General features: G+C 51.0%; 1 protein-coding gene across 2 annotated transcripts in view; it reads right to left on the minus strand.

Moving 5' to 3' along the window:
- Positions 1-1,853: 1,853 nt before the first annotated feature.
- Positions 1,854-27,834, minus strand: part of STXBP1 (syntaxin binding protein 1) — a 61,273-nt gene continuing 35,292 nt past the window's right edge. The window contains exons 7-19 of one of the 2 annotated variants that reach the window (XM_036261292.1): positions 26,480-26,628; positions 24,009-24,093; positions 23,105-23,235; positions 21,957-22,064; positions 20,869-20,929; positions 20,315-20,380; positions 19,534-19,614; positions 17,270-17,408; positions 16,502-16,611; positions 15,362-15,463; positions 13,154-13,239; positions 9,845-9,999; positions 1,854-2,132 (exon numbers count right to left, since the gene is read on the minus strand). In XM_036261292.1, coding sequence (XP_036117185.1) covers positions 2,050-2,132; positions 9,845-9,999; positions 13,154-13,239; positions 15,362-15,463; positions 16,502-16,611; positions 17,270-17,408; positions 19,534-19,614; positions 20,315-20,380; positions 20,869-20,929; positions 21,957-22,064; positions 23,105-23,235; positions 24,009-24,093; positions 26,480-26,628 — 1,356 coding nt within the window. In that variant the 3' untranslated portion in view covers positions 1,854-2,049. Of the gene's footprint in view, positions 2,133-7,933; positions 8,044-9,844; positions 10,000-13,153; positions 13,240-15,361; positions 15,464-16,501; positions 16,612-17,269; positions 17,409-19,533; positions 19,615-20,314; positions 20,381-20,868; positions 20,930-21,956; positions 22,065-23,104; positions 23,236-24,008; positions 24,094-26,479; positions 26,629-27,834 lie in introns of those variants that run through there. The other variant, XM_036261291.1, reaches the window with a different exon arrangement.

Genomic DNA, 27,834 nt, shown 5'->3' on the forward strand with positions numbered 1-27,834 from the left:
GACCTCCTCGGCTACAGGCAGCACCTGCTGCTGCTAGGGGCCAAGACGAGCTTCATGGACTCTCCCCAAGCGTGCGACAGCTACAGATCTGAATGCGAGTGACCTTAAAAACCTGGATCCAGAAGACTCCAGGCCGCGGCCAGGTGGCTGGACTCCTCTCCGGGGACCACTGCAGGGGCCTTTCTCCTCCCGCGTCCCACAGTGAAACCAGCCCAGAGCCACCTTGGACACCATGAATGGGCGCTGGCTTATTTATTTATTAGACTCGAGTGCTTTAGTACAGAACAGTACAGAGATGATACATGTTTGTGCTTCAATACTTCCAAACACTGAGATTCTGACCATTTCAAGGTTCAAGACAGACTAGATTTTTAAAATATCCTTGATAAATTATTTTTATATAAATAACAGAGAAAGGAAAACCAACATGTTCGACAAACAAGGTCCTGAAGCATGAGCATTGTTGGTCACGGGGAGGGGACAAAACAAGCAGTAACAGTAGGAAATCCACCAATGCGAGTACCTACAGTTCTGTCCTAAGGAAATAAGATATCTTAAGGGGGAGGACAGACAGACCTGAAAACTAATCTGAGTGCGAAGGGGAGAGTCCCAAGCCTCGAGGCGAGAACACCACAATGCAGCGACCAGGCGGGCGGACCGGGAAAGGAAGGCGGGGCCGCGTGGAACTAGCACACACCACGTTTGCAAGGACAGCACGAGACAGTAATATACACGCGGTCTGCAGGAGTACAGGGTGGGGGGGGCTGGACAGGGGACATTTTTGTGACTTCCACTGTCATTATATCTCACAGCAGCAGCAGAACCAACGGTGCGCTCACTCCCAGAGCGGGAACTGCTGAGTCTTGAGGACGTCGAGACATCCTGCCTGCATTTGCCTCTTTAATTTCTGCATTAGAGCTAAGTTTTATACAGCTAAGTTTTATACAGAGAATAAAATGATCATTTTCTCTTACAAGCACAATGACATATGACCCCGCACTACAAAAAATAAAATATTAGGAAGTATCTTCAACTGAGGATAATCTGAGTGGGGAAAGGTCTGAATAAGTCCAACGATGGGCTATTCTTCCGGCCGTCTGGCGTCTTAGGGGATGGACCCTCTCTACAGGAAAGGGCGCTCTGACCAGCAGCCTGCAGAACCCACTCTGTTCTAGTCCATTCCTCCCCCCTGAGCTCCACCCAGCTGACCCCACTAAGAAAGAGGACCTCTGGCCAAAGGATCAGGCCTAACCACTTCTCCGAGACCAGGTCCCAGGGGGCTTGCTGCCCTCATCTGGGCAGGTGACTTAGGCTGCAGAACAACGTCCCTCCAATCACAGTGCTGTGGACACGGGCCGGGGGGGTGCTGGGACAAACTGACCACCACCCGGCACCGCCTGACCTCTCGTGGACATCCTGGCCCCCACCCACAGCCACAGCACTGGGGGCATGAGCCACTGGGGAAAGCAAAGAGGTCAGTTCCAGCTCCAACCTCCTGAGTGCCGCCTGATCCTCACTGCCCTGCCCGTCTGGATGAGAGCAGGCACTGAGGGGCGGGAACCCGAGGGAAGAGAACAGATATAGCCTCAGTTTGAAATACTCCCAGAACAGCCATCTGAGTCCCAGCAAGAACAGAAACAGCCCAAGACAGGTTTCTGCAAACACCCAAGCATCTACCTTCCCACACTCAAGCGATCTGCCCATGTCGCGCTGGGTTATGTACAAGGTCAAGGAATCACAACTAGTGGGGAGAAGGTGTCCATTCATTCTGAACGGTTCCGACACCTCTCCAGCAGCGTGCCACTTACACACCAACTTCTCCTCTCAGGGTACATAGCAAAGATAGTCTTTTTAAAAAACAATGCATTATTTTCTTTTGTTTCAGACGAGAAGAGGGCATCATTGAACACAAGAAGTCGGCGGCGGTGGCGCCGGCCAGGCGTGCAGAGCCGGGAGGAAGGAGGGACAGGTCAGCAACGTAACCAAGGCGGTCGGCAGCAGAGCATGGAAGGAAGAGGGCTCGCTTTTTGGAGGGGTGGCTAATTTTTTTTAACTGCTTATTTCTTCATCTGTTTTATTCAGTTTCTTCAGCGTGTCCAGCAGTTTTTGTGGGGTGAGAATCTGCGTGGATCCTGGGGGAGGCAGAAAAGACAGTCAGCCGGCCAGCTCTAGCTCTGAATTCTCCTCCTTCCCTGTTCCTCCAGATTCCGAGAACTGCCCTCTCCCCCCGCCCCCACCCTGGTCTAGGTTAGTGGAAGCAGGGAGGGGGTTGGGGACTGGGGTTTGGGGCCATGCCACCATAGGCCTAGGAGACATTTGGGGACTGTGGATAAACCAAACACATCCTCTGGCTCAGGCAGGGTCCCAGGCTGCACCAAGGAAGGAGCAGGCCTCTCCCTCAGGGCTCAGTGCCATCTGCCAAGGGATGAGGCAGCTGCACTCTGAACTCAAGGTGAAACGGGGAGGGGTTCCAGACCACATGGCGGGGCGGGGGAAGGTTGGGAATGGGGCAGGGGCTACGAGGGGCCTGTATGTGGAAAGAATGGTGCCTGGTAGGGAGGAAGCTGATGGACAGAACACCCTGGGGGAAGCCACTGACCTCTGGGAGCCAGGTGGTTGGTCCTGCTGTGGTGGGTGGGACCTCAGGTGTGAAAGGGAGAGGGCTGGGGTACCTGAGGCCTTACCTTGCAGAGACCGTGCATTGTAAGAGATTAGAAATGCTTGCAAAAATTTAAGCTAATGGAATTAGGTGTACTTCTACCGCAAAAATAAAAAAATAAAAAATAAAAATAAATGAAGTCCTTTTTCATAAGGAGAGATCTGGCAAGTGCAGTAAAACAAGATGCATGGACCGTGTGGTTTGGACATGGACGTACTCAACAGAACAGGTGACTGGTTGTGAGCATGAAGCCTGCACGCATGCAGAGTGGGCTTAAAGAAAGATCCTGGTGGGACAGAACTGAACAAAAGAGATCCGTACTTGAAAATGTGCCTCCCAGGAGATGCAGGCAAAGGGATGGCCTTCATGGGACGAGGGGCACAGAAACCTCAGGATGCCAGATTTCCACCCCAGGGCAGGCAAACAAGGCTTTGGCTGGCTTGTTGGGCGGGATTCCACATACCAGGGTCCCTATGCCTTTGACCACTACTTGCTCAGTTGACCTATGGCTGCTGGAACTGCAGGCCTGCGACCTTCCTGGGCAGTCCAAAACAGCAGAAAACGTGTAAAGCCTTCCCTAGCATGAGGAGTTTCTTCCAACACCCCATTTTCTGCAGTTCGAGTCCCAGCCACCTGTCCCTGCTGCAAGGGGCTGCTTGCCATTGCGCTAGTGTGGTGCCCGTGCCCATGCCCAGGCACCAGCCCCGAGCTCTAAAGCTGACTCACTGTTCCGCACACCCGAGGCTCCTGCGGCAGAGGCTTCAGCGGTAAGTCCCTGGCTGTTCTTTCCCCCAAAGTACCCTCATTTCTGTGACCTTACCAATCTTCCTAAAGAAAGTCAAAGGCTGTCTACAAATGGGGAAGCAGGACATAAATGTTACCATATTCTTCACGGTGAACCATTGTGAGAATGAGGGACTCCCTAGCGACACAGTCTATATGTCTCCACCCGGAAAGACAGCCCCAGGTTCCGGAAGCAGGGTCAGCTCCGGGGCTTCCCAGGCTGAGACAAGAGCAGTGCACAGGCCAGAAAAACGCCCTGATGCCCTCCTCCCGGCCACCCACTGAGTGCCAGGAAACAAGCAGGCAGACTCCAGTTAGAGGAAAAATCAAAAGGAGGCCTCTGATCGGGTGCCTATCCCAAAGTGCTCCCCCTACCCTTGCTTACTTGCAAATTCAGGATTTCAGGGATGCCAAAAAGAGGTTAAGGAATCCATGCTCTAGAATTTTCTGATAACATCTGATCACTGACCATCTGGTGTGACCAGCCTTTGACTGAAAGAAAACCCAGGGCCAAGAGTTACCGAGCAACCGTGAGGCCTCTCGGGACCCTGGGCCCTAGCTCACCTGGTCTCTCTAAAGGACCCAGAGCAGCTGGTGTTAATCTGAATCACCTGAGGGCCAATCCTGACACCCAATCATCTGCACTGTTTCAATACCTTGGGCAGGCTTTCCACCACCACAGACATTGCTAATTGAGTGGGGCAAGTTTAATGCAAATGTTCTCATTTTGAACCTGCCTGTGGCTGACCACAAAGCCTCTAGAACAGCAAATGGGCTCCTCTGCTCTGAGAATCCCTCTCACTCTATCTCTGAAAGACAGAAATGTGAACAGTGGTCTCCAAGAACAAAGTCAGCCAGAAAACTCAGCTGTGGGCCAGGCAGTGAGGTCTGCTGGGACAAAATCCCTTTCTCCAGTGGCAGGTTAGGACAACAGTGCTCCGGCCACCCGCACTTCGACGGGAGCATGACGCCCAGCAGCGCACTGCTGGCTTGCCGCAGGCTGGTGGCACAGCCAGGCCCGGAGGCCATGCTGCTGGCCTGGATTCTGGGCGCCCTGTGATGCCCTGGCCCTGGAGGGCTGGGCAAGAGAGTGCTCACACAGCAGCGGGCAACGGCTGGGCTCTGAATTCACATGCAAATCCCAGTCCCACTGAAAAATGCAACTTGTCTGAGCCCAATCTGGAATAAAGCAAGATATTCGATATAAAAAACCAAAAACTTCCTCCCAGGTGTAAGTGCCGTGTACAGTCGTCCCTCGTTTATCGCGGTTAATCCGTTCCAGACTCTAGCGGTTGCCCCTGGTGCTGAAGGATCCTGGGGCGCTCGAACACATAGGCCTACAGTCCACACGTACAGTGATTTTAATTTTAGTTGTAATACAGGGGTGTATAATTGACTCAGACCACCGAGTGTGTGCTGCATCATTTTCACTGTCTCGATCAACTTTTTAATGAATATATTTGAAAAAACCGCGATAGAGTGAAGCCGCGAAAGTCAGAGCGCGAAGCGGCAGGGACGCTGTAACCGGTCTCACCCAGCCTTTCCGCCCTCCTGCATTAGCCTCCGACAGCCTCTGGAAATCCCTAACGACCAGTGCTTTCAAAACACCGCCCAGAGTGCGGAGGTGAAGCAAACCAACAGATGTCATTTCTCAGGCAATCTGAAGAGATGAGTGATTAGCAGGGATTAAGGTGAGGCTGGGTGGTATCTGCCAACAGTTACCTACACTTGCTCCCTCTAACGAAGACCTGGGCAGCGGGCCAAGCGCAGGAGAAAGAGCCTCGCCTGGTCCCGCTGCACCGGGCCTGCTGGGGACGCCCGCTGTTCACTGCTAAGCGGGAGAACTCATCTGCTCTTGAAGGCTACATTCCTGCTAATACCAAGACTGGGAGGAGACGACCCCTGCCCTCTACTGTTCTGTCACCTGGTCCTAGTCTTGGGTCACGTGGATGATCACAACAGAAGGGGCAAATCAGATTCTCATCTCCTTTCTGACCTCCCTGGTATTAGGGCTCTGGGCCTCCTTTTTCTTAACTGAACTCTCTAAAATCCAGCAAAGCATTTCAGAAGCCACAAATGTACAGCCAGAGTCTATCTGTGCTCCCTTTCTCTGGTGGCAGCTGAGACCCTCTCTGCTGATCAAACCTAAAACAAAGGAAAATAGTCTGCAGAGGACAGGCTTCTTCTGCAGCAGGGAACCCAGAGTGAGTCCTAGCAGGAGCCCTGGGACCTGCGTTTGTGATTCTTTCAGACCCGCAAGTGGTCTGCCACTGCTGCAACCTTGACTCAACATCTGTCCTTCTCGGAGTTTTTTTTTTTTAATCCTCACCCAAGGACACTTTTGCATTTATCTTCAGATAGAGCAGAAGGGAGAAAAGGAGGAAGAAAGAGAGAGAGAGACACATCGAGTGGCTGCCACCCACATGACCCCAACCGGGGCCGGGGACAAACTGCAACCGAGGTACATGCCCTCAGCGGGAACCGAACCCGGGTCTCTCTGGTCCACGGGCCAATGCTCTAACCACTGAACCAAACTGGCCAGGGCCTTCTCTGCATCTTAAAATACATACTGTAGCCCTGACCGGGTGGCTCAGTTGGCTAGAGCATTGTCACGATACATCGAGGTTGTGGGTTCGAGCCCCAGTCAGAGCACATACAAGAATCAATAAATGAATGCATAAATAAGTGGAGCAATAAATCGATGTTTCTCTCTCTCTCTCTCTCAAAATTGATAAATAATAATAATTTAAAAAACCACAAAACATCTTGCAGTAAATGCTATTCACCCTCCTGCCACCTGTACACAGAAGTAGGTTATCTCTGATGACCAAACTACCAAGGTGTTTCTAAACAAAGACTGTTTTTCTTCACCACCCACTAGCTTGGGCTTGCGTTGGGGAGCAGCCTGGGCAGAATGGGAGGTACCCAGGGCCACAGCCAGCCCCAGTCCTGGCTCACAGCCACTAGCTATTTCTCTCCTCTCTGCTGCCCTGGGGAGCTGTCTGCCCAAGGCAGGAAATAGGAGATAAATGGTCTGACCTTTAGAGTAAGTCCTTTGGGGATGAGCACACTCCCTTCATGTAAACAAGCACCTTTCGAGATTTCCTAGCCAAGGTCTGATGGACCATTCTCCGGAGGCCACCAGGGAGCACAGAGAACAGGTAGGGCTGCATGGTTTGAGTCACAAACCTGAATTACAGATGGTCAGAGCTCAGAGGAGCCTTGGGACCCTATAATCCAGCCTCCCTGTTCCACACACTGTGGCCAGTAAGTGGGAATGACCTACAGTCACACAGGTATTCGTGGCAGAGCCGGGGCCAGAGTCCAGACCTCCCCGCTGCTCACAGGTGACTCACATTCTGAGACTCACTGAGCCACGTCTCAGCCCAGGGGGAGGGGGCATTTTCAGGGTCCACTGTCATGGAGTATATGCATTCAGGTACGTGAGACGTGGCCTCAGCACAGAACAGGCAGTGAAGCCGAGGCTGCCTAACGCTGCAGTGCAGTTCGGGATCAGTCTGCTACTCAAACCATCAGAGGAGGCTCCCAGCACATGTGTAGGAGGGAGGGCGAGAGGAGGGAACAGGACACGAATACCATCCGGATAACCTACCAAACAGACTGGGTTGCGGGGTGGCTGAGATGAGGCAGTGTGTGGGAGAGAGAAGTGCTCTTTAAAAGGCACAGATTTCTACCCAAAGCCTCTCAGATCTTACCAAGAGGCTTCAGTGGGAGAGGAGGATGTGATTACTCAACTCTCCCAAGGATCCCAGAATTAAAACAAACGTAATTCCTGAAAGAGCAAATGACTGTTAAGTGCTGTTTTCCCCAGAGGAACATGAGACATGAGCTCTTTCCCTGGATGGCTGGAGTTCATCGCCCCACCGCCCCTTAGAAACTGCTCCTCAGGAGACGTGCCTGTCCCAGGAAAGAGGCATTTACATGTCTGACTACCACTGACTTGGAGTCTGTCCTGACACCCGCCAAGCCTTCCCCACGAGCGGGGTCCAGGGTGTCTCCACTGGAGCTCTGCCTTCCTGGACGTGCCGCCCCTTGAGCACCGCTGGCCCCACTCTGGAGTTCCCACCACGTCCCAACCAGGACACAACGTGCTCTCTCCCTGGTGCCCACGAGTCCGTCCCTGAACCAGCGGGCTCAGGCGCCGCGCCTCTGGCATCCCTCAATTCCCGCCCGGGAGGAGTTCGCGGCAGCCCAGCAGGCCGCAGCCGTGGGGCTGAGCAGCAGGCCGCCCGAGGCCTGAGCGGGCCGAGCGGCCCGGAGGCGCCCATGGCAGGGTGTGTGAAGGCAGCATCGGACACATTTTCAATCGGTGTTAAGAACTGCAAGCATTTTCTTGTTAAAGGAAAATCAAATAAATAATAAACTAAAAAGGGAAAAATAAAAAGAGTGACGGAATAATCAAAGAAAACCCTTCAGAGCGGAAGAGTTTCTTTTCTGTAATAAGCTGCTTTTACTTTGTTTCTTTGGCTCTCACTCCATTGTTGGAGCCTGATCCTCAAAAGATACCCTAGAGGACTCCCTGAAGTCGGGGTGTCTCAGGTCCATGAGAAATTTGGTGGGAGTAAGAATATGAGTAGAACCTGCGGGAGAACAGAGGCCAGCTGACTGCTTGAACAAGGTACGTTACAGGAACATGCCAACTTAGGCCTACATTTTATGCAGCCAGTGAGGTATGAGAAAGCAAGACGCACACGAGCAAGAACGCACACACACGCACGCACGCACACACACGCATGCACACATGCTGCAAGGATGGCTGGCATGCACAAAGCAGGTGAGGCCACACGGTGGACGTCGGCTGTCTGAGCGGGGCCCCTCCATGAATCTGAAGCCACTTTATCTCCCCAGGTTACCACCTCCCGCGGGAACCTCAGGTCAGGGCCGAGGCTGAAGATGGAGGTTTACCCCAGCCCAGCTATGACAGCTTCTGCCCAAGAAGGCTGTGTTTGAGCTAAGAATCATCTACCGCATGCATGTAACACGTATGCCGCAGGGGACAGAGCTTTATCACGGGCGCCTACATAACACAAAGGAAGAAACAATATGTGGAGAAATGGCAACCAGATGGGAAGCTTCAGGGAGTAGGGAGGGGAGAAAGGATGCCTATGACCCCCCTGAACGGTGGTATCTGGAAGGAGGGGACAGCGCCAGGTCCATCCTGAGACACCAGGACCGGCCACGTGGGCTGGTGTGTAGAGCCTGCTCCCTCTGAAGCCTGGGGCTCTGTGACTGGGCCCTCCAGAGTAGAGGGTTAAAGCTGACGTGTCTTACTGCCATAAGGGAAAGGGCAGGAACCGGCCAGGGCAGTGTGTACGGACAGCCTCTGGCCAATTACTGCCAAGCGGCTCCCGAGCAAGTGCTACTCCATTTTGTAAGGAAAAGATGGGAAAAAGAGGAAGATATCTGGAGAAAGCAAGATTTTCCTCAGCTCATTGTTTCTCTTCCAGCCCTGGCACTGTGGGGCTCTACACGCAGGAAAGCAAGCTCCTGCGTTCAGTCAGCTCCTGCGCTGCTGCCTTTCTTCTGGCAACCATCAGGAAGTCCCAGAAGGGGCAGACCCGGACGTCGTGGGGCCAGGCTGGGGGGCGCTGAGCAGAGTGCAGCAGTCAGGCCGATGTCTGGGTGGTGTCTGCTCACACGCCATGTCTGTTCATCTCCAAGCGAGAGGTAAAGGAGGGGGCAGAATTTACCCCCTTTCCACCAAGCACCTCTGGGGTGAGGCCCATTCCAGGACATGGACACGTCCCACCTCAGGCCTAGTTTGAGGCTGTTCTTAACCCCCTTGGTTGAATAGCAGACGGCAGACTGGAGAGGGGACTTGTGCTCCAGGTGACCCGCAAGGCAGGGGCACAGCAGAAAGTGGGCCCGGGGCCCTGGCCAGTTTGGCTCAGCGGTTAGAGTGTCGGCCTGCGGTCCGGAGAGACCCGGGTTCAGTTCCCGCTAAGGGCACGTGCTTCGGTTGCAGTTTGTCCCCGGCCCTGGTTGGTCGTGTGGGTGGCAGCCACTCGATGTGTTCCTTCACGTTGATGTTTCTCTCTCTCTCTCCCTTCCTCTCTCTCCCTCCCACTCTATCTGTACAAAAAATTGAAAAATATCCTCGGGTGAGGATAAAAAATAAAAAAAGAAAAAAAAAGAAAGTGGGCCCGGGGCCGTCGGAGTCCGTGTCCAGGCCCTTCCCACCCATGCAGCTGCCTCTCACCAAGAGACAGTGCAGACATGAGGAAGGAACCTCTCACCCCTTAGCTTCTGCCACCCACGAACAGGTCTCGAGATGAAGTTGGGGGGCAATGGAGAGTCAAAGACAGAATAAAACACCAAAGCGTGGAATGGAGCCAAAGTGCGGCGAAGCAGGCCCTTCCCTCCAGAAAACATGCGACTCACCTATGAGCACCTCCCACTTGCCGTTGGCCTGGGTCACCTCGTAGGCACAGCGCATCTCACTCAGGCTCACGCCTCCCAGGATGAAAATGATGAGGCGGGGACCACTGCGGTACTCCCCGGGGGCCTTGTTCTTATGCCAGTGCCCATAGCGGGCACTGGGGGGCGGGAGAGAGAGAGAATAATGTTTATCTGCACTCACAGCACCTATCACTTCACACCCCCATGACTCGTTCACACATTTGTCTGTACGCAGCGGCCAGAGCAGGTGCGTAGTGAGTGTTGTGCAAGAACCGCAGTGCAAACCAGCAAGTGCTCTGGCTTCGCAGAGAACCACCACGAGCGTCTGCGCTGCGACCCGTCCGTCTCTTGGAAACAAGCGGGCAGCAGCCAGGTTCAGGTCGGCTCTGCAGTTTGACATGTTAAGTTCAACAGTTCCACCTGGCATCACGTTTGTCCAGCAGTCTACCCGGGTTGTATGTGTTTCCAGGTTTGTCTGGGGCACTGTGCTGGCAGCGAGCAGTGACCGCAGAGCCCAAGGCCTGGCTTCTGCACAAGTGTGTGCGGAGCGCCTCCCTGGGCCAGGGCTGCCTCAGCACCACGTGCAGCCCAAGGGAGATGCAGCCCCGAACCAAGGCTCACCGCCTAACTCGGGTGAGAGGGGCGGGGGGGGGGGGGGCAGGTCCTGGCTGTGCTAGGACAGAGAGGAGCTGAGTGATAAACACAGGGCAGGGCCATCTAATGCTGCCTGGGCGTCACAGGGGAAGGCTTCTCAGAAGAGGGGACACCGAGCTGCCTCCCAAAAGACACGCATTTTAGCAGTGGGACACTTCCCCAGAGGTGACCGCTCTGCCACTGGGTTTCCTCAACAGAGCTTCACTTTGTCCTCAAAAATAATGATAAACGGGTCACTTTCAGGTTAAGAAAATGGGGAACATAAAATAAAAATCATATCAAATCAAGGAGAGCAAGTTTCCTCCGGAAAGTGAAATCTTTTCTCTTGTTCCTGACTCATGACAGCATTGAAGTCACTTTCCAAACCTCAAAGGCACTGGGGCCGTGTGGGCCAGCAGACTTTCGGTCACTTTCTCTGCCTGAGCAATAGTCTGATATTCTGCCATCGTCAGCCGGCCTGCCTAGGGCACTGCTTGGATTTTGTATTTTACCCCAATGCTGCCATCAACTTCGGGCCCCCACTGCCAAGTGGGGGTGGCAGCACAATGTTGTAAATGCCACGCAGGCCTCCACCCCCAGGGGAAGCCTGACAGTGAAGCTGGAAGGAGGAGGGGCAAGAGAGAAGGTGGGCAGGCAAAGTGGCCAAGGTGGACGTCCTCAAGTCGGTCCTGGGAACTGCACATTCCAGCAGCACTGTGCTTGCCCTCCTAGAGGGAGCGACCCTCCCGTTCCGAGCTCATGTGTTCAGTCCTGACTGTCCTCAGAAGCCAAGCAAAGTTCTCGCTGTCAGAGAAACAGAGTAGCACCCTGGCTCCGAGCACCCTGCCATCTCAGGGAAGGTACCAGAGGCTGCCGTGGGTCAGGGAGGAACCTAAACCAGGGAGGCAAGAAGAGAGTCAGGGGGTGAAATGCGCTGTAGGCCTCAGAGCCCCAGGGATGGGCACGTGGCGGTGTCCTCCGAGTGCACCCACGAAAGCTTTCTCGATGATCAAGGGCAGGAGGAGAATGAGAGGAAGAGCTTTCAAAAGCAGACCCTGCAGGCACCGTGGGTGACCGAGAACACACCGAGTGGAGAACCTGGGGACAGACTGCTGTCTACGCTTATCCTGAAGTGGACAAATGTTGGTCTGAGCATCACCAGGCACATGGCAGAAACCCAGTAAACCCAAGGCATCCACACTGCCATCACGAACGGGTGTGAGAAATGTGCTCTGTGTGGACGATGCATTCATCCCCTCCTTAACAAATAACTGAGCTGAATTCTCTACAGAAGGGAAGGCAGAATGCACCGAGCACCTGCCATGTGCCAGGCTCTGCTCCAGGCACCGAGGAGAAACAGACACAGGGCTCTGCGCTCCCAAGCCGACGTCCCAGCTCGGGGAGATTGGCCATAACCGAGATCGACACAAGCAGCACACTCAGAGGTGGTGTCATCCGTGGGAGAAAACAAAGCAGGGGAGAGAGATGGGAACTGTTGCGGGGGGGCTGCAATTCTTTTCTTTATTTTCTGTAACACCTTTATTGAGTGATAATTTCCATATCATACAATTCACCCATTAAAGTGTACATCGCGATGGTTTTTCAGTATAGTCACATGTGAATTAGACCATTTTCATTCCCCCAAAAGAAACCCATACCCATCAGCGCTCACTCCCCATTGCCCCACCCCCACTCCACTCCCAGTTCCTGGCAACCACTAACCTACTTTGTCTTTATAGATTTGCCCATTTTGGATGTTTCATATAAATGGAATTGTACAGTACGTGGTCTTTTGTGATTTCTTCTTTCACTTAGCAGAATGTTTCAAGGTACACCCATGTTGTAGCATGGATCAGTACCTCATTCCTTTTTTTGCGTAAATAATATTCCATTGTGTGAATCTATCACATTTTGTTTATTGCCCATCAGTTGATGGACATCTGGGTCACTTCTACTTTTGAGCTATTATGAATAATGCTGCTAGGCACACTGATGTACTGTAATTTTAAACTGGGTGGTTAGGGAAAGGTCATAAAGGGCAATACTTATTAAAGACCTAAAGGAGCCCTGGCCAGTGTGGCTCAGCGGTTAGAGCGTCGGCCTGCGGTCCGGAGAGACCCAGGTTCGGTTCCCGCTAAGGGCACGTACTTCGGTTGCAGTTTGTCCCCAGCCCTGGTTGGTCGTGCGGGTGGCAGCCACTCGATGTGTCCCTTCACGTCGATGTTTCTCTCTCTCTCTCTCTCCCTTCCTCTCTCTCCCTCCCACTCTATCTATAAAAAAAAAAAAAAAGACCTAAAGGAGATAAGAGGAGAGCTATGCAGATATAGCCGGGGACAGATCATTTCAGGCAGAGAAAAAAGCAAGTGCAAAGGTCCTGAGGCAGAAGTAAGCTTGGCAGGTTCAAGGAAGAGCAAGGAGGCTGGTTGGCTGGAGTGGAGCGACAGAAGGGAGGAGTGAGGAATGAGTCACAGAGGAACAGAAGCCAGAGGGGCAAGGGCCTCAGGGCACTGTAAGGACCTGGCCTACTCCCTGGCCACGATGAGCACAGCAAGAGGGTTCCCATGGGTCATGCTGCATCACAACAGGACTACGATGTAGCTGACATCCAACCAGAGGCCCACTTACTGCCCCCTTGCCTGCTCAGGGATTCCCACCTACCTGACAGCGGTGGTGCTGAAGGAGGCAGAGGAGCGGGTAGAGATATAAGGGTAGTGCTTGGTGTCGAGTTTGTCCTCAATGGTGTCCTGGAAAGGAAAGAGACCGACGTTAGGTCTGCCACCTATTGGAAAACTGCTGATGGCAACTCAGGTGAGACAATTTGAAGAACAAGTCAGGTTTGCAACACCCAGAGCCTCTCCCCTGCTGCCGCTGTGGCTGGAGAGGATACCCCATAACCAGCTGACACACTAAGGTTAGTCTGCAGGCCTGTTCTTTAAGAGAAGTTTAAAAAATGCAAAAAGCCTGGCCAGGGTGGCTCACTGGTTGAGCATTGACCCATGCACCAAAAGGTCACCGGTTCGATTCCTAGTCAGGACACATGCCCTGGCTGTGGGCTCGAGCCCCAGGTGGGGGCATGCAGGAGGCGGTCAATTGATGTTCTTTCATCTATGTTTCTAGATCTCCCTCCTTCTCCCTTCCTCTCTCTAAAAATCAATAAAAGCACCCTGGCTGGTTTGGCTCAGCGGTTACAGCGTTGGCCTGTGGACCAGAGAGTCCTGAGTTTGGTTCTCACTAAGGGCACATGCCTTGGTTGCAGTTTGTCCCCGGCCCTGACTGGGAAGTTGTGCGGGTGGCAACCAGTCGATGTATCTCTCTCACATCGATGCCTCTTTCTCTCTCTTCTCCCCTCTCTCCCTCCCGCTCTATCTGAAGATAAATGCAAGAAAATGTCCTCCGGTGAGGATAAAAAAACCAACCAAACAAACAAAATCAATAAAAGCATTTTAAAAAATTACACTGATTTTTCTTGCTTCCCTTCCAATTAATTCTTTTTTTTCCCTCTTTTATATTCTATGTGAGATTATGCTATACTCTGTCCAATAAATTCCTGACACTTACTCTCAGGCTTGTAGAAACTCGGCATGGGCAGTCTCTCAGGCAAGAGAAAGCCTTCTACCCTCACTTTTCCAAGAAGCTAATTATCTGGTGGGTGGATTCCAGCTCCCCACCTCCTGCCACTAGAAATCTACACTCCCCCTAACAGCTACCATGTGAAGTCTACACATGTCTCTTTGCAGGACTGGGAAGGAGGGGCAGAAAAAGGGAGCATAGAACAAAGAAGGGAATGAGACAGGGTTTGGCATTATCTACTGCAGCAAGCAAAGAAATGTAATTGGTTTCTAAATGTCTCATGTTCACCCATCCTTTTGGTTTGTGAGTTTTAAAAATAGGATGATGACTCACTATTCTATTTAAAATATATTTATCTTAATGTATAAATCAGTAAAAACACCTGGTCTGCTATGAACTAACAAAGGGGTTCTGATCAAGTCTCTTCATTCTTAGGACCCTGGTCCCAGGGTACAGGAATTGTACAGATTGCCCCAATCCCACCCCAAAAACTAGCAGAGTTGGATTTTACGCAGGGTTCCCTTGATCTACAAGAAGAGCTGGAAGGGACAGGCTGCCTTACAAATATGGAACCTGCTACACACAAGGCATAGGGCCAGAGGACATGTCCTCTGAGGGCACAGCACCAAGGTATAAAAAGGTGACCCAAACTGCCAAGTAGCATACACATACACACAAAGCCTCCCTACATATGCTACAGGAGCCCAGGGGAGGCCTCTGTGGGGCCGGGGGCAGATGGGTGGAGTGGAGTATGGAACAGGAGACCCGATGGGAACTTTGAAGGGAGGCAGGATCCAGGGAGTGGAAAGGAGAGCAAGAGCATTCCAGACAAGGGAAGGGTTTGAACAGGAGAGCAGAGGCGGACCTATGCTTGGCAGGGTCTCTGGTTGGCAAGGAGGGCTGAAGGAGGGGAGCAGTGGGAGAAGGTGGGGGCAGGCCGGGGTGCCATTCGGAGGCCCCTTTGCCCCTGCAGAGGTGTCCGCCTGGCACACACACCTCAGCGTGGAAGTCACTATTCACTGGACTTTCAATGCTGCGATTTGTTTGGTTCCGTTGGGTGCGGTACCTTCGAGGGTCTGTAACGGGCTGGACCACATGGATCTGGGGGATCTGCACCTGGCAGTCTCTTGGGACTGCTCTTCATAAGCCCTCAGGACAAGACCTGCTATGAGGCCTGAGAGAGCTCCGGAGACCCAGATGCAAGTCCTCAGGTGTCACGGCCACCTAACAGCCGTGAAGCTGGAAGCACCTGGGCCTGGCTGTCCCTCTCCATCCCTCCCACCCCACATCACTGACCTCCATGATGTCTTTAATAATCGGGGTCCATCTTGAGAGCTGGTAGGTCTGCTCACTGATGCGCTCCTTCCGTTCTGGCTTGCTCCTGCGACGCAACGTGGACTGAATGCAAACACACACAAGGTTAGACTGTCAGGGGCCATATGGGCCCTCAGTGACCTTGCCGGCCTCAAGGACTTCCTTCAGGGAGGCAGCACGGGCAAAGACTAATGAGTGGGGGGCTGTTTTCCCTGGAAAAGCCAAAAATATGCCCCTTTTAGGAACCTGGAGCAAATTTGGTTTTTTCAAGCCATGAACAATGGCAAATGTGGGTCAATATAAAAGTGTTTTCAAAAAAGAACCAGGGAGTTAAAAAAAAAAAAAATAGATTGCTTACAAAAAATACTACTTGGGGTATGACTTATTCTTTGATTTTGTTTCAACAACACAGGATGTGCTGAAGGAATGATCTCCACCCTCATCTTGGTCCCTCTTGTAAACAGAGGTTCAGAAATGCCAGTTACAGGTCTCTGGTCGGGCGGCTCTGGAGCAAAGGCTTTGGTGCCGATTCCAAAAGGAGGGCATCTGGGCTCTAGCTGGGTCAGCACTGTGGTAGCGCAGCTGATGCCTCCTGGAAGAACGCACCGTCCCCACCTGCGCACCGTCCCCACCTGAAGAGCGCTCAGGCCCCCTCCTCATCCTGGAGCCCCCCTAGCCTCTCCTCGAGCCCACTGAGGTCGGGCCCCCCAGACCACCTGCCCCGGCTTGGTCCCAAATCAGCGCCAGGGCTGAAGACTCAGAGCGGTCACACTGCTTGACGCTGTGTTGATCCTAAAAGCAGCAGCTGCGTCTAGGTGTCCAGAGGCAGAGCCAGATGAACCTGAAGGAGCTGGTGTGACACCTGCTGTGGCTGGTTCACAGACACAGCTCAGCTCTAGTGGCTGCGCTCGACCCCCGGCTGTGCACGTCTGGCCTCCTGGCGCTAAACCTCTGTTTTACTTCCATCTCTGTATCTTTGTTTCTCTGACTGTACATGTTTTCTTTTGCTCAGTGCTGAAGTGCCTGTCTCATAAGCTGCCTTAAGTAAGTGAGGAGAGAAGAGAGGAGACCCACTAGCTCCCCTTCTGCCTCCCCCTCCCCATGCGCAAGGCGGCCCCTTACATCTGTGACGATGGGCACTCCCAGGTGCGCCATGTTGGTGATAATCTCACTGTCCTCCGGGGGGATCTGGGCATGCTGGATCAGTTTGTTCAGGTTTTCCTCAGTGATGCCTGAGAGAAGACAACCCCGTTACCACACACTCAGAGGCAGATCCAACTGCCTGGTGGGGGGGGGGGGCAGTGCCCTTCTCCTCCTCAGCATTACTGGTAACTAATCTGTTCACTGCATCAACTTTACTATAAGACAAGGACAAGATGGGGCACCTGTTCCACTCAACCAGTCCATCCCGGGCCGTGACCACCAGCAACTGCGCCGCATGGTCTCTGTCTCCCTGACTCCTATTTCTCAGCCGTCCCTGCCACCCTGGGCCCACATCAAAGTGAATGTGCACAAGAGAGTCCCTGCCCGTCTTTCTGCACAATGGACACTCGTGGGTAAAAGCAGGTATTTAAAGGCACAGATTACAAGTGCGATGCAAGTTCAAAGTGTCTGGCAGGCGTATTCTAATAAAGGGGACATTACACTCTCCCCGCTTTAAGGGCTCGCCCTGCTCCCCCACCCTGTCCTCCGCCGTAGGTCTCATGCCACTGGTTAATCCTAGAACTACTGGGGGACACTTGGACTCCAGGGAAAACTGATTTGCCTATGTTACATTTCCCCAAACGTAAAGAGCCCCTTTATGTTAAATACCCTTTTCATGTCTTTAAACCACTCCTCTGCCTTGTTTTCTCTCCCAGCTGTCCCTCCTGGGCACCCCACCATTCCTACCATTCTTCAGAAAGATGTAGAGAAGGATGATGCGGATTTTGTCATAAGTGCTGACATTTGCATCCAGCAGAATGGGGACAATGGCTCGCATTGGGTCCTTGATCTTCTCGCCTTCAGCATCCGTGCCCATGGCCAGGTCCTACAGGAAACATACAATAGCCCTGGCCGATGTGGCTCAGTGGTTAAAGCATCAGCCTGTGCACGGATGGGTTCAATTCCCGGTCAAGGGCACATACCTGGGTGGCAGGTTTGACCCCCGGCCCAGTGAGGGCATGTATGGGAGGCAACCAGTGGATCTCTCTCACATCAATGTTTCTCTCTCTCTCTCCCCATCCCTTCACTCTAAAAAAAAAAAAAAAAAAAAATCAATGGATAAAATATCCTTGGGTGAGGATTAACCAAAAGAAAACATAGCATGTTGGCCTTATTTCTGGTGACAGTCTGGATAGGTGGTAACTACTTGAAAATTGCTGGTCCATAATGTCTGAGCTCTGTGGCGGAGTTGGGGAAGGTCTAAACAGGTCCTTCTCCTCCCACCACGCCTGGTATCTAGCACCGGCATGACCAGCAAGTTTTCTAGAGCCGCCACGAGAAAAAAGATCCGGGTTTCACTTTCCATGATTTGCCCTCCTGTTTAAGGCTTGGCTGTTCCCTTCAGGCAGATGCCAGTGTGCCGGTGCCAGCTCCCAGGGAAAGTTCGATCCCGTAGGTCCTCTAGAGAGCCCCAGCGCCCTGCAGAGGGATGGGGGCCTGGCGGGACGCACTTCCCACACAGGAAAGGCTGGCACCGTGAGGGCCTCCGCCTGGCTCCACTCTCCCCACGCTGCCCCCTGGCACGGAAAGGCATGCCTTTTGAGTTTTAACTACTCGGGTTTTTAGTCTGTCTTTAATCTTCCAACCATTTCTAAGGTGAGGAGGAAAAAGAACAGGCTCCCATACCTGCAAACCCAACCCAGGGAGATGAAGGCGGAGAACTGAGAGGAGCCGAGGAGGAAGGAAGTGAAGTGAGCACAGTCTGCCGACCCCACTTCGCTTCACGCGGCCCAGTCAGACCCGCCCTCAACAGGCCAGAGGAAGCAGCACAGCAATCTCAGCCCATCAAGAACCGTTTGGTGTTGTTCTGAGACCAATTTCCCCTGTGGTTCTTACAGGGGTTGCCTGAAGATTCCCTTTTTTTCTCTCTTGAGATCCCAGGAGTTCATAGTAATTATGACCTGGCGTTCGTGGCCTCTTCCCAGTCTGGGTGGGAGGAGGGCGGGCACCTCTCCCTCCCAGGCCCTTGCATCTCAGCTGCCAGCCTCACTGATACTGTTCAGCAGGACCTGATGCTAACACCCTCTGAAAGTCAAATGAAATGTAACTAGTTCAATAAATACTACTGAGAACTTCTGAAACAATTTAACTTCCAAGGATTAATCCCAACTGCATTTTCACTGATCTAGAGACAACCCATCCTCTGGATGGTGACGCTCTTCTGGACAGGACACCGTGTTCGGCCAGATCACCCGTGAAAGGGATGGGTTTTGGCAGGGCTGCTTCCATCAGAAGAGGGGCAGTGAATCCGGACAGGTCTTCCAAACCCTAAGCTGAGCCTATCACAGCAAACCAAAGATTTAATCTTAGCCTCACACTGAGAACCTGAGCTGTGTTTTCTGTGAAAAGGGAGCTTCTGCCGAGGCGTCGGGATCGTTCAGTGCCCTCTCTCCCTTCAGAAGCTGACCCCTGCTGAGCAATGTTAGCACACTTGGAGAACGGAGTGCCAGCTTAGTGACTGCACGCTGCCCCCCTGGAGGTGGTGGCAGATTGTATTTCCCTTTGTGGATGAGGAAAATAAAGAGAGAAATAGGCACATCAAATAAATCCACGTCAGAGACAATTCAAATCCCAAACTCTCAACTTACAGCCCTAACTGCGATCAGTAAGTCTGCGGGCAGGTTTCTGACCTGCTACAACACTATCTCTCAGCCCCTAGGCCTCCAGAACTGGGTGGCCACAGCAGGAGGAAATACATTCGCAATATAATTCAGCTAGCCCTGTCCACTCAAAACCTTTGGAAAGCCAGACAAGCAAAATCCAAACGGCACAGCAATCCAGACCAGTCTAGTCCCTACCACTGTGCGGCACGGTGCTCACTCAAGAGGCGACAACGCGATCTAGTGGGCTTTCCCATCTCTGCTTCCTATGATTCTGCAGGATGGTCAAGGTCAGAGGTTACCACTCAGCTGGTAAATGGGCCTGGCAGGAAGAGAAGGAAAGGGTCCTACCTGCTCCACTCGGCAGAGCTTGTCCACAGTGCCTTGGTAATGCTTCATGCAGTCCTCGGCAAGGTGCAGGTGGGTCGAATACTAGGAAAAAGCAGAGTTTGTGATCAAGAAATTACCACTGATGCATGCAACATCTACCAAGCACTGATGAGGTACAAACACTGGGCTAAGCACCCAGGAGTCTCCAGCCTCACGATGGAGAGGAAACATATACAGGCTGGCACACAACACAAGGTAGGAAATTGTGCATCACGAGAGAGGAGCAAACCACATTCTAAGAGGGAGGAATCCTTCGGAGAGGTGGGGCGTATGATGGTTTCACAGCGTGTCCACAAATTCTTTGATATTATTTCCTCCAGGAGGAGCTGAGCTCCTCTCTCCTTAAGCATGGGCTGGATTTAGTGTCTCACTTCTAAGAATAGTGCGGAGGAAGTGATGCATGACATCCCAGATCAGGACAGGAAGGGCACTGTGACTTTGAGCTCCCTCTCCCAGGTCACTCACTCCAGGGAAGCCAGCTGCCATGTCATGATGACACTCAAGCAGCTCTGTGGCCAGGTCAATGAGAAAAGGAAGAGGAAGAATAAAGAGAAAAAGATGAAAAGGAAAAGCAATAGAAAATAAGCTGTCTATCCAGCCTTCTATTTGTGTCTAATAAAACTTGAAGATGACTGAAAAATTTGTGGATGTGAACGAATTGGTTAGTGTGCTGGGACTTTGAGACATCTTTCTGAAGCTGCTTACATACATGATTCCAAGTGATCGCTTTGGGTTGCCATACCTTGCTGAGCTCTTTCTGGTACTGGGGCATTTTCTTCAGCATCTGGGACAGGTCCCGCATAGTGGTCTGGAAGGGAAAGGAAAGCACATGGTGAGACAGACCGGCAGGTGGGGCTTGACTCCCTGGGAGCGGGAAGTCACTAAATAGCTTTAAGCAGGGAAGTGACACAGTCAGAGCTGTATCTCCCTTGACTGAGCCAGGTAAGCCACCTCTGACAAACAGCCAGGATAAGGAAAGGCCCAGGAAAGTCAGGTCATGAATTCTAATTCCTCCACAAGCTAAAAAAGGTTTCACAGTTCTTCCAGTTCAAAACGAATCATGATCCAAAACAGCAAATATGAATCCTCACAGTAACAAAGGAAGCTCTCTACAAATGTCAAAAGCTGGGGCTCCGTGTCTCAATCTTGAAGGCAAAAATAAGACAAAGTGGTCATGGATGAAGGGAGGATGCTAGCCCCCAACTCACTAGCCTGATGCCAAGAAGCCATCTCCCTGCTCCTAGAGAGAAGGCAGGGATCAATGTAAAGGGCATCGCAGCATTAGTATGGGTTTACCTTCTCCCCGGTGTTCATTCTCTTGCTAGAAGAAAAGTCTTTCAGAGAACGGGTGACTTCCCTGGAAGACAGAAGGAGGCAGCTAAGTTTTAAAGCAACACCAAGCACCTCTGTACGGATGATATAGGAATAACGCGAGATTCTTCCTTTAGGGAAATGTGGTGAATTTTCCTGCCAGTAAGGTATGCATTTAAAGTAATTTTCTAAGACAGAAAGAGAGAGACAGACAGACAGACATTGTTTTTCCAGCTACTATTCTAAACCAGGGTTCCCCAGAGTGGGATGCACGAGATGATTCAAGAAGAGAGAAGGAAAAATGAGGACATCTATTTATGTTTACTTCATCCTTTTCAAATTTATGTTTTTGTACATACTGCAAAATATACACATTAGTACAACAAAGCATATATGTACTTCACAGATAAATGTAAATACTGGAAATGCGAATCAATATTTTTCTAAAGTTGAGTGATCCCTACAGTGTAGAGACCAATTCTAAACAGCAGAGCTATCCAAGACACTGTCATTTTCTCACTCTTCCTTGTGAATTTCCTGAGGATATCACCAACTCAATGTAGCAGAATGTATCTTTTTGTAAAAACAGACTTGTTTAAAGGTCTTATAACAATGTTTAGATGTTGGAAACATTTTGAAACATTTTTCAGAGCTAAGTAGGTTCAGTGTACAGAGGCACCAGTTCTTGCTCAGAAACTCTAGGTGTGACCACAGCAGAGGAAGGTTACACTAGCTACATTAAAGAGGATTGCACTTAGTGGCACCTGGACCTTTCAAAGGAACAGATTCATTTGACATATTTAGTGTTTAATAAGCATTTTGCTGAGAGCTACAAATGCTTTCCCAAAATCCTAAAGTCCCCCTAACACAGAACGAATTTTCTAACTTAGTGAAGTTGGTGGAGCCCAGAGATCAGAAGGGATTTATCATCACAGGTTAGCACGTTGGCGACTTCGCTGAGGCAGCAATTTCACCCACTGATGAGCTCCACCCCAGAGCCCAGAGTGCACGCTGCAGCAACCGCACTGGGAGAAACGCTTCGCCAGGAGGAGCGCAGGGGAAGGGGCTCTTACTGGGACACCTCTGCGATGTGCTTGTGGCGCAGTGTTATCCAGAGGTCGTCATCCTCATCCAGAAGCACTTCCTTCACCCGTGCCTCTCCGATGCCACTCGTCTCATACCTAGAGAGAGGAGGTCCCCACAAAATTCATTCAAGTTCCCTCTGGTTCCTAACAGACAAGAGTTCCCAGCCTCAGTGGACAGATGTCCACAGGAATGATTCACAAGCCCCATGACCATCTGAAGCCTGTGGTACGAGTACTAACAGCTACAATTCCTTGGGCAGGGAGACCCAAAGCTCTAATCAAGGTCAAATGACTTGAAGTTCTGTTTTAGGTTCCTCAGGGTCAGCTGATGTGAGCGCCACCTGAGCCACATGGTTCAGGGTGTGAAGTCAGGTTGCAGGTGGCTTCAGAGTTACTTAGAAGGGAAAGATAAAGATCACGCTTTGTCCCTCAGACAGGACTGCGTCCCATCCTCCAATGTGTGGTGCCTAACTGTCTTTCAGCAGCTACCTGCTACCGGCCCTCAGCCTACAGCAACGTGTGAAATCATGAACGTCCCCAGGAAGGCAAGAGCCATGGGTGCCCATTGGAAAGGGGCAGAGATTCACTCATATTTTCAGAACGTTCATTTTGAAACCACTGCCTTAATGATAAATGTTGTAAAATAAATGACACGAGAACAACAGTCTCTTTCCATAACAATATAAATCCATTTTCGGAAAGTGAGTTTCTAATGACTGCTACCAAGAAAAATGTTTATAATACAGAAAACAGCTCCTCTGCAAATGAGGATCAGAAAGAAACTCCTGTGGATATATTTTGTTGTCACATGTGATGATCTACAAGTAAGAAGACTCAGCTCTGAATAAGCTATGCACACATGCCCAAGTCAACATACTGACAGATCCGAGCAGGCTGGGGACTGAGGTGATGTGCGCTGTGAACTAAACTCCTTGTCTCCCCCAAAAGGGGCCAGAGGTCCTGGCTAGAAATGCCATGTGGATTTTGGGAACTCACAGAAAAGCTTGCGGGCTTATTGGCAAGACTATCGATGACCCACTTTTCCTAGGATTAATGGCGCCCTTGTTTTTCCTTAAGTTAGAGGTGTTTCTGGTCCGTTTGCAAAGCTGCAGTCTCTCTGGGGTGCATACACTTACTTGTACACGTCATTCTCAATAGGCAGCAGATCGTAACTCATAGCCTGAAAGGTCAGTTCATGAAGTACAGGGGAACTGGGGTCGAAACCGCGGTCCAGGATCAGGAGCTGGGAGCGAGCCTTGTCTGGGCCCTAGAAGAAGGACATGGGGGACTTTCACAAGCCACTCCACAGTGCCGGCTTCTGCAACCAGCGCAGCCCGTCCTATAACAGGGGGCAGCTAGGAGTGAACTTGGAGGCAAACCTACTAAAATAGCACCAAATATAGTCCATTTACTGCTTGACAAGAACACAGTGAATACCATGTGCCCGCGACTCCAATGTGTCTGTTTCAGAGTGAGGTCCTCTGGAGCAGATCCAAACTGTGGCGGGTCCAAAGTGAGCTCAAGAAAAAGAGCACCACCTGGGTTCAGCTACAAACAGTGGCTCCCCATGCGGTCTTCCTGGGACCGAGGGTTCCCAGGACCTGGGCCTTCTGGTTTTAAACCAAGATAATGAGGAACTCTGTGTCTTGACTGCAGTGGGGGTTACACGAATCTGTACATGTGATACAACTGAATAGGATGGACACACACAGTACAAGTACAAACTAGTGAAATCTGAAAAAGGTCTGGAGAATGCCACTTTCTGGGGGGTGATACTGCACTACTGAGGAGTCCCCACGACACAGGGTTTTCAGTGCGAAATCTGGGGAAGTCTCAGAGAATAGGAATGAGTCGGTCACCCCTGGCTACACTGAATAGACTCTCAAAATCGGCCTGCCCAAGGGCCTGAGCATTTCACCAGGGGCCAATGATCAGGCACAGCGGCACTTATGTATGCTCTGTGAGCACGAGAGGTCCCCAGGACTGCCACCCACACAGTGGTCACTTGGTGAGAATCACGTGGTCCATGTCCAGACCTACCTCCCCCATAGTCGGGTCATCAGCTTTGTAGGCGTCGAGCTTGTCCTGGATTAGCTGGGCCAGCAAGGCATTGTCCTTGTATTCCCTGGCAAAGAAGGAGACTCGGGGTGATCACCCTCAGGGAGAAAGGCAGGCCGTGCAGGCAAGCTCAAGGGGCGTGTGCACATCACCTGCATTGTTCTTTCACAATGAGAATATATTCACATATTACATGTATAATTAAAAACAGAATAATATATTCAGCTCAATGCCTGGAACATAAATAGGTGATTTTCTAGTTCCTTTTTTAAAATTTTATTTTCTTTTATTGATATATATATATATATATATACTTTTAGAGAGAGAAACATCGATGTGTAAGAGAGAAAGAGAGAGAGATGTCGATTGACTGCCTCCTGCACCCCCCCACCCCCGAGGATCAAGCCTGAAACCCGACATGTGCCCTGACTGGGAATCAAACCCAGACCTCTCAGTCCATGGGGCGACAAAATTCACTGAGCCACACCGGCTGGGCTAGTTCTCTCTCTTTCTCTTTTTTCAAACTATCGAAATGCAAACAGTCTTTCCAAGCAGCTTCAGATAAACAACCACACATCGGCAGAGGGTCCTGACCATCCATCCTTTTCCCATGATCGGCCGTCTGAGCCTGATCCACCTGATTCTCAATGCCCTCAGTTCAAATTCCCTTGGGTCTTGTTTTGCTGCAAGTGAGAACCTCTGAACCTCACCCCTTGGCTAAGTCTGACATCATTTCCTGGTCCCCACCCAATTGTATACAGTGTGTGGCGGCTGCCTGCCACCTGGCCAGGCTCAGGACTAAAGCAGCTCTGTCCCAGCCCTATCCCTCCCACGAATGAACTCTAATCTGCCACTGCTCCGTCAGGAGATATGGCCTCGGCCCCCTCTTGACTTGCACTAGGCTTCTGTCAGTGAACACCAAGAACAGAGGGAGGCCAGATGCTGGCAGACCAAGGGAGGCGGTTTCCTATGGTTACGTGTCCAGCAGACAATGAGGCAACAGGATGGGTGGAGCGCCGATCCTTGCACTCCAGGCTCAGGCCCTCAGCTCCTCTCACCATGGCCCCTGCTTCCACTTCCTCCTCGCCTACACTTGCTCACACTCCCATCTTCACGCTCCAACCTCACTGCTGTTCACTCCCGACAACCCCCAAAGGTTTCCCAGGGATGGCCACTGAAGGACCCCAAAGCTGGCATGAGGCCCCCAGAAATGGCCCCATCTCACCCTGCTGCCCTACGCATACACTGTGCTGGATCCCAATCCTCCTCAAGCTTGCCCTTGGTTTTCCCCGCTCCATGCTTTTGCTCATACCAATGGCAAGAGCCAATTGTCCACAGAAAGGGCCCCCTGCCTCTCATAGGTCTACTGAAATCCAAACCTGCCCTTTAAGACCTAGTTCAAATGTCACCTCTAGTCTGAAGCTGTTGTTGATCTCTGAGCTTGAAGGGCCCTCTCCCTACTCTGGAGACCCAGGCCCTTGGATTGTCTGTCCTAAGGCACTCATCTCGCAGGGCTTACACTGTCGGTGCGCGGCTTCCAGTACATCTCCTGGGATCTACCTGCCTGCCCAGATGGGGGCTGTGTCCTCAGGTTGTCTCCTCAGCACTTAGCACACATCAGGTAAGTGATGGGCGAATGACTATAAAACCTGAGGACAGCCCGGCCACTGTGGCTCTGTGCTTAAGCATCGACCCATGTACCCAGAGGTCTCCGGTTCAATTCCTGGTCAGGGCACATGCCCAAGTTGTGGGCCCAATCCCCAGTGGGGGGTGTGCAGGAGGCGGTCAATCAATGTTCTCTCTCATCAATGTTTCTATCTCTCCCTCTCCCTTCTTCTCTAAAGTCAATAAAGAAAAAAACATTTTTTTAAAAATCTGAGAACTATGTCCTTTAGAGAATTATTCTCTTTGTATTTTACCTTACTCTACGACATCTTCTGCAAAGATAATGTTTGTTTTTAGAGGTTATAAAGAGATGAAAAACTATAGAAAACCTGGGTTGCTATTACATAGGGGTTAATTTTTTAAAAATATGTTTTTATTTATTTTTAGAGAGAGAGGAAGGGAGAGAGAGACAGATACATCAAAGTGAGAAACACTGATCAGCCGAGTCCTGCACACCCCCTACTGGGGATCGAGCCCGCAATCTGGGTACGTGCCCTGACCTGGAATGGAACCGGGACCTCTCAGTCTATGGGACGACACTCAGTCCACCAAGCACACCAGCTGGGCTAGGGTTCATATTTTAGTTACTCATAACTGAATATATATACTTTATACTCTTTTCGGTATGTATTATTATATTTCACAATAAAATTTAGAAAATAATGAAACCACTGGAAGAATAATTATAAATGCGAGACACTCAAATCTTGACCCTCTTGAGACAACTGCCAAAGGAATCTTAAGGCCGGACGAGGAGTGGGACCGTTCCTCCCGCGGTGCTGCCTTACCCCCGGTACCGCACAGCTGGGTACTCCTTCAGGGTGGCACACAGAGTTGCGATCTGCTCTGCCAGGCGCTCCAGTATAGGATTCTTCATCTGAGCCTTGTGGGGACTGTAGAAGCTCTGGAAAGAGTCAGCAGAGTCCAAGGAATACACCTGAGGAGGAGGCAAAAAGCATACCCATATGTAGTGTTTGCATCCAGAACGGTGAACTGTCAGCATCTTCTCCGTCCCTGGGAGTGAGTCTACAGAACATGTGACGTTTATTCTTCAAAGATGTGCTGGGTGTCTTCTGTGCCAGGCACTGTGCTAGACACGTGGGAACTATTAGTGACCAAAACATAACTGTCCTCGTGGAGTGTGTGAAGGGAAGGCAGGCAATAAGCAATAAACATAATAAAAAGTAAGTTTTATGGTATGCGAGAAATTGATAAGTGTATGAGAAAATAATAAAGCAGAGAAAGAATGCCCAGGAGAGCTGGACAGGGAGGACAAGGCCTCCCTGAGGTGACACTTGGACAGGGTTTGAAGGAGGTGCGGAGTTTCTCCCCAGGAGGGGGACTTCCAGATGGAGGAAATGTCTGACGAACAATGAGGAGACCAGGAGAGCAGGAGAGGAAGCTAGTATCAGACCTCAGGGGTCATTATAGGTTTAAGTAAATAAGGGATAAGCTAGGAATTGTGCTGGGACTGTGTACAAATAATGGAGCTTTTTGATTTAACAATTTTCTATCCTCAGGAGTATGTTCTAACTATTTTTCTTGGGAGAGTTCTAGAAGTTTCAAATGTTCTCTTGAACTACCTAGCCTACCAGCCACTGGTATTCTCTCAGAATCTCATTTATGTAAACCATACTGATCATCGAGAAAACCTGAAGTTTTTTGTTTTTTTTTTAAGTTTGTTACTTTTTAAAAATCTATGAAATATGATATGTTTGAACATGCTGCAGTTGGATTTTGTTCAATCCGGGTGGTGACAGGGCTCACACAGAGAAGGAAATATCCTGCCCTCGGGCTGGGAGCAGCCTTCAGACCAAGCGAGCCAGGAAAGAGACTGTCTGTCTTAAATGTTCACACTGTACTTTTTCCATCCCTCCTTAGCTAAGAGCAGGTCACTCTTTGGTGTCTAGAAGCTGATCTATAAAGATGCCAAATGCCACAATCATTGTCTTTATCTCTACAGAATGTATAAAAGTCCTGTTACTTTGTTTCTTTGTTTGCTAGAAGAGACATTCTAACAAATCTTAAAATACTAAGATGCATATTTTGCACACATTCTCACAATCAGCTTCACCGTTACTGGCTTAACAACTTCGTGTTTTCCAAGGAGGCAGTTTGCTGCCACAGCCCTTGGCACAGGAAG

This window comes from Molossus molossus, unplaced genomic scaffold, assembly GCF_014108415.1.
Source record: "Molossus molossus isolate mMolMol1 unplaced genomic scaffold, mMolMol1.p scaffold_m16_p_14, whole genome shotgun sequence".
Lineage (NCBI taxonomy): Eukaryota > Metazoa > Chordata > Mammalia > Chiroptera > Molossidae > Molossus > Molossus molossus.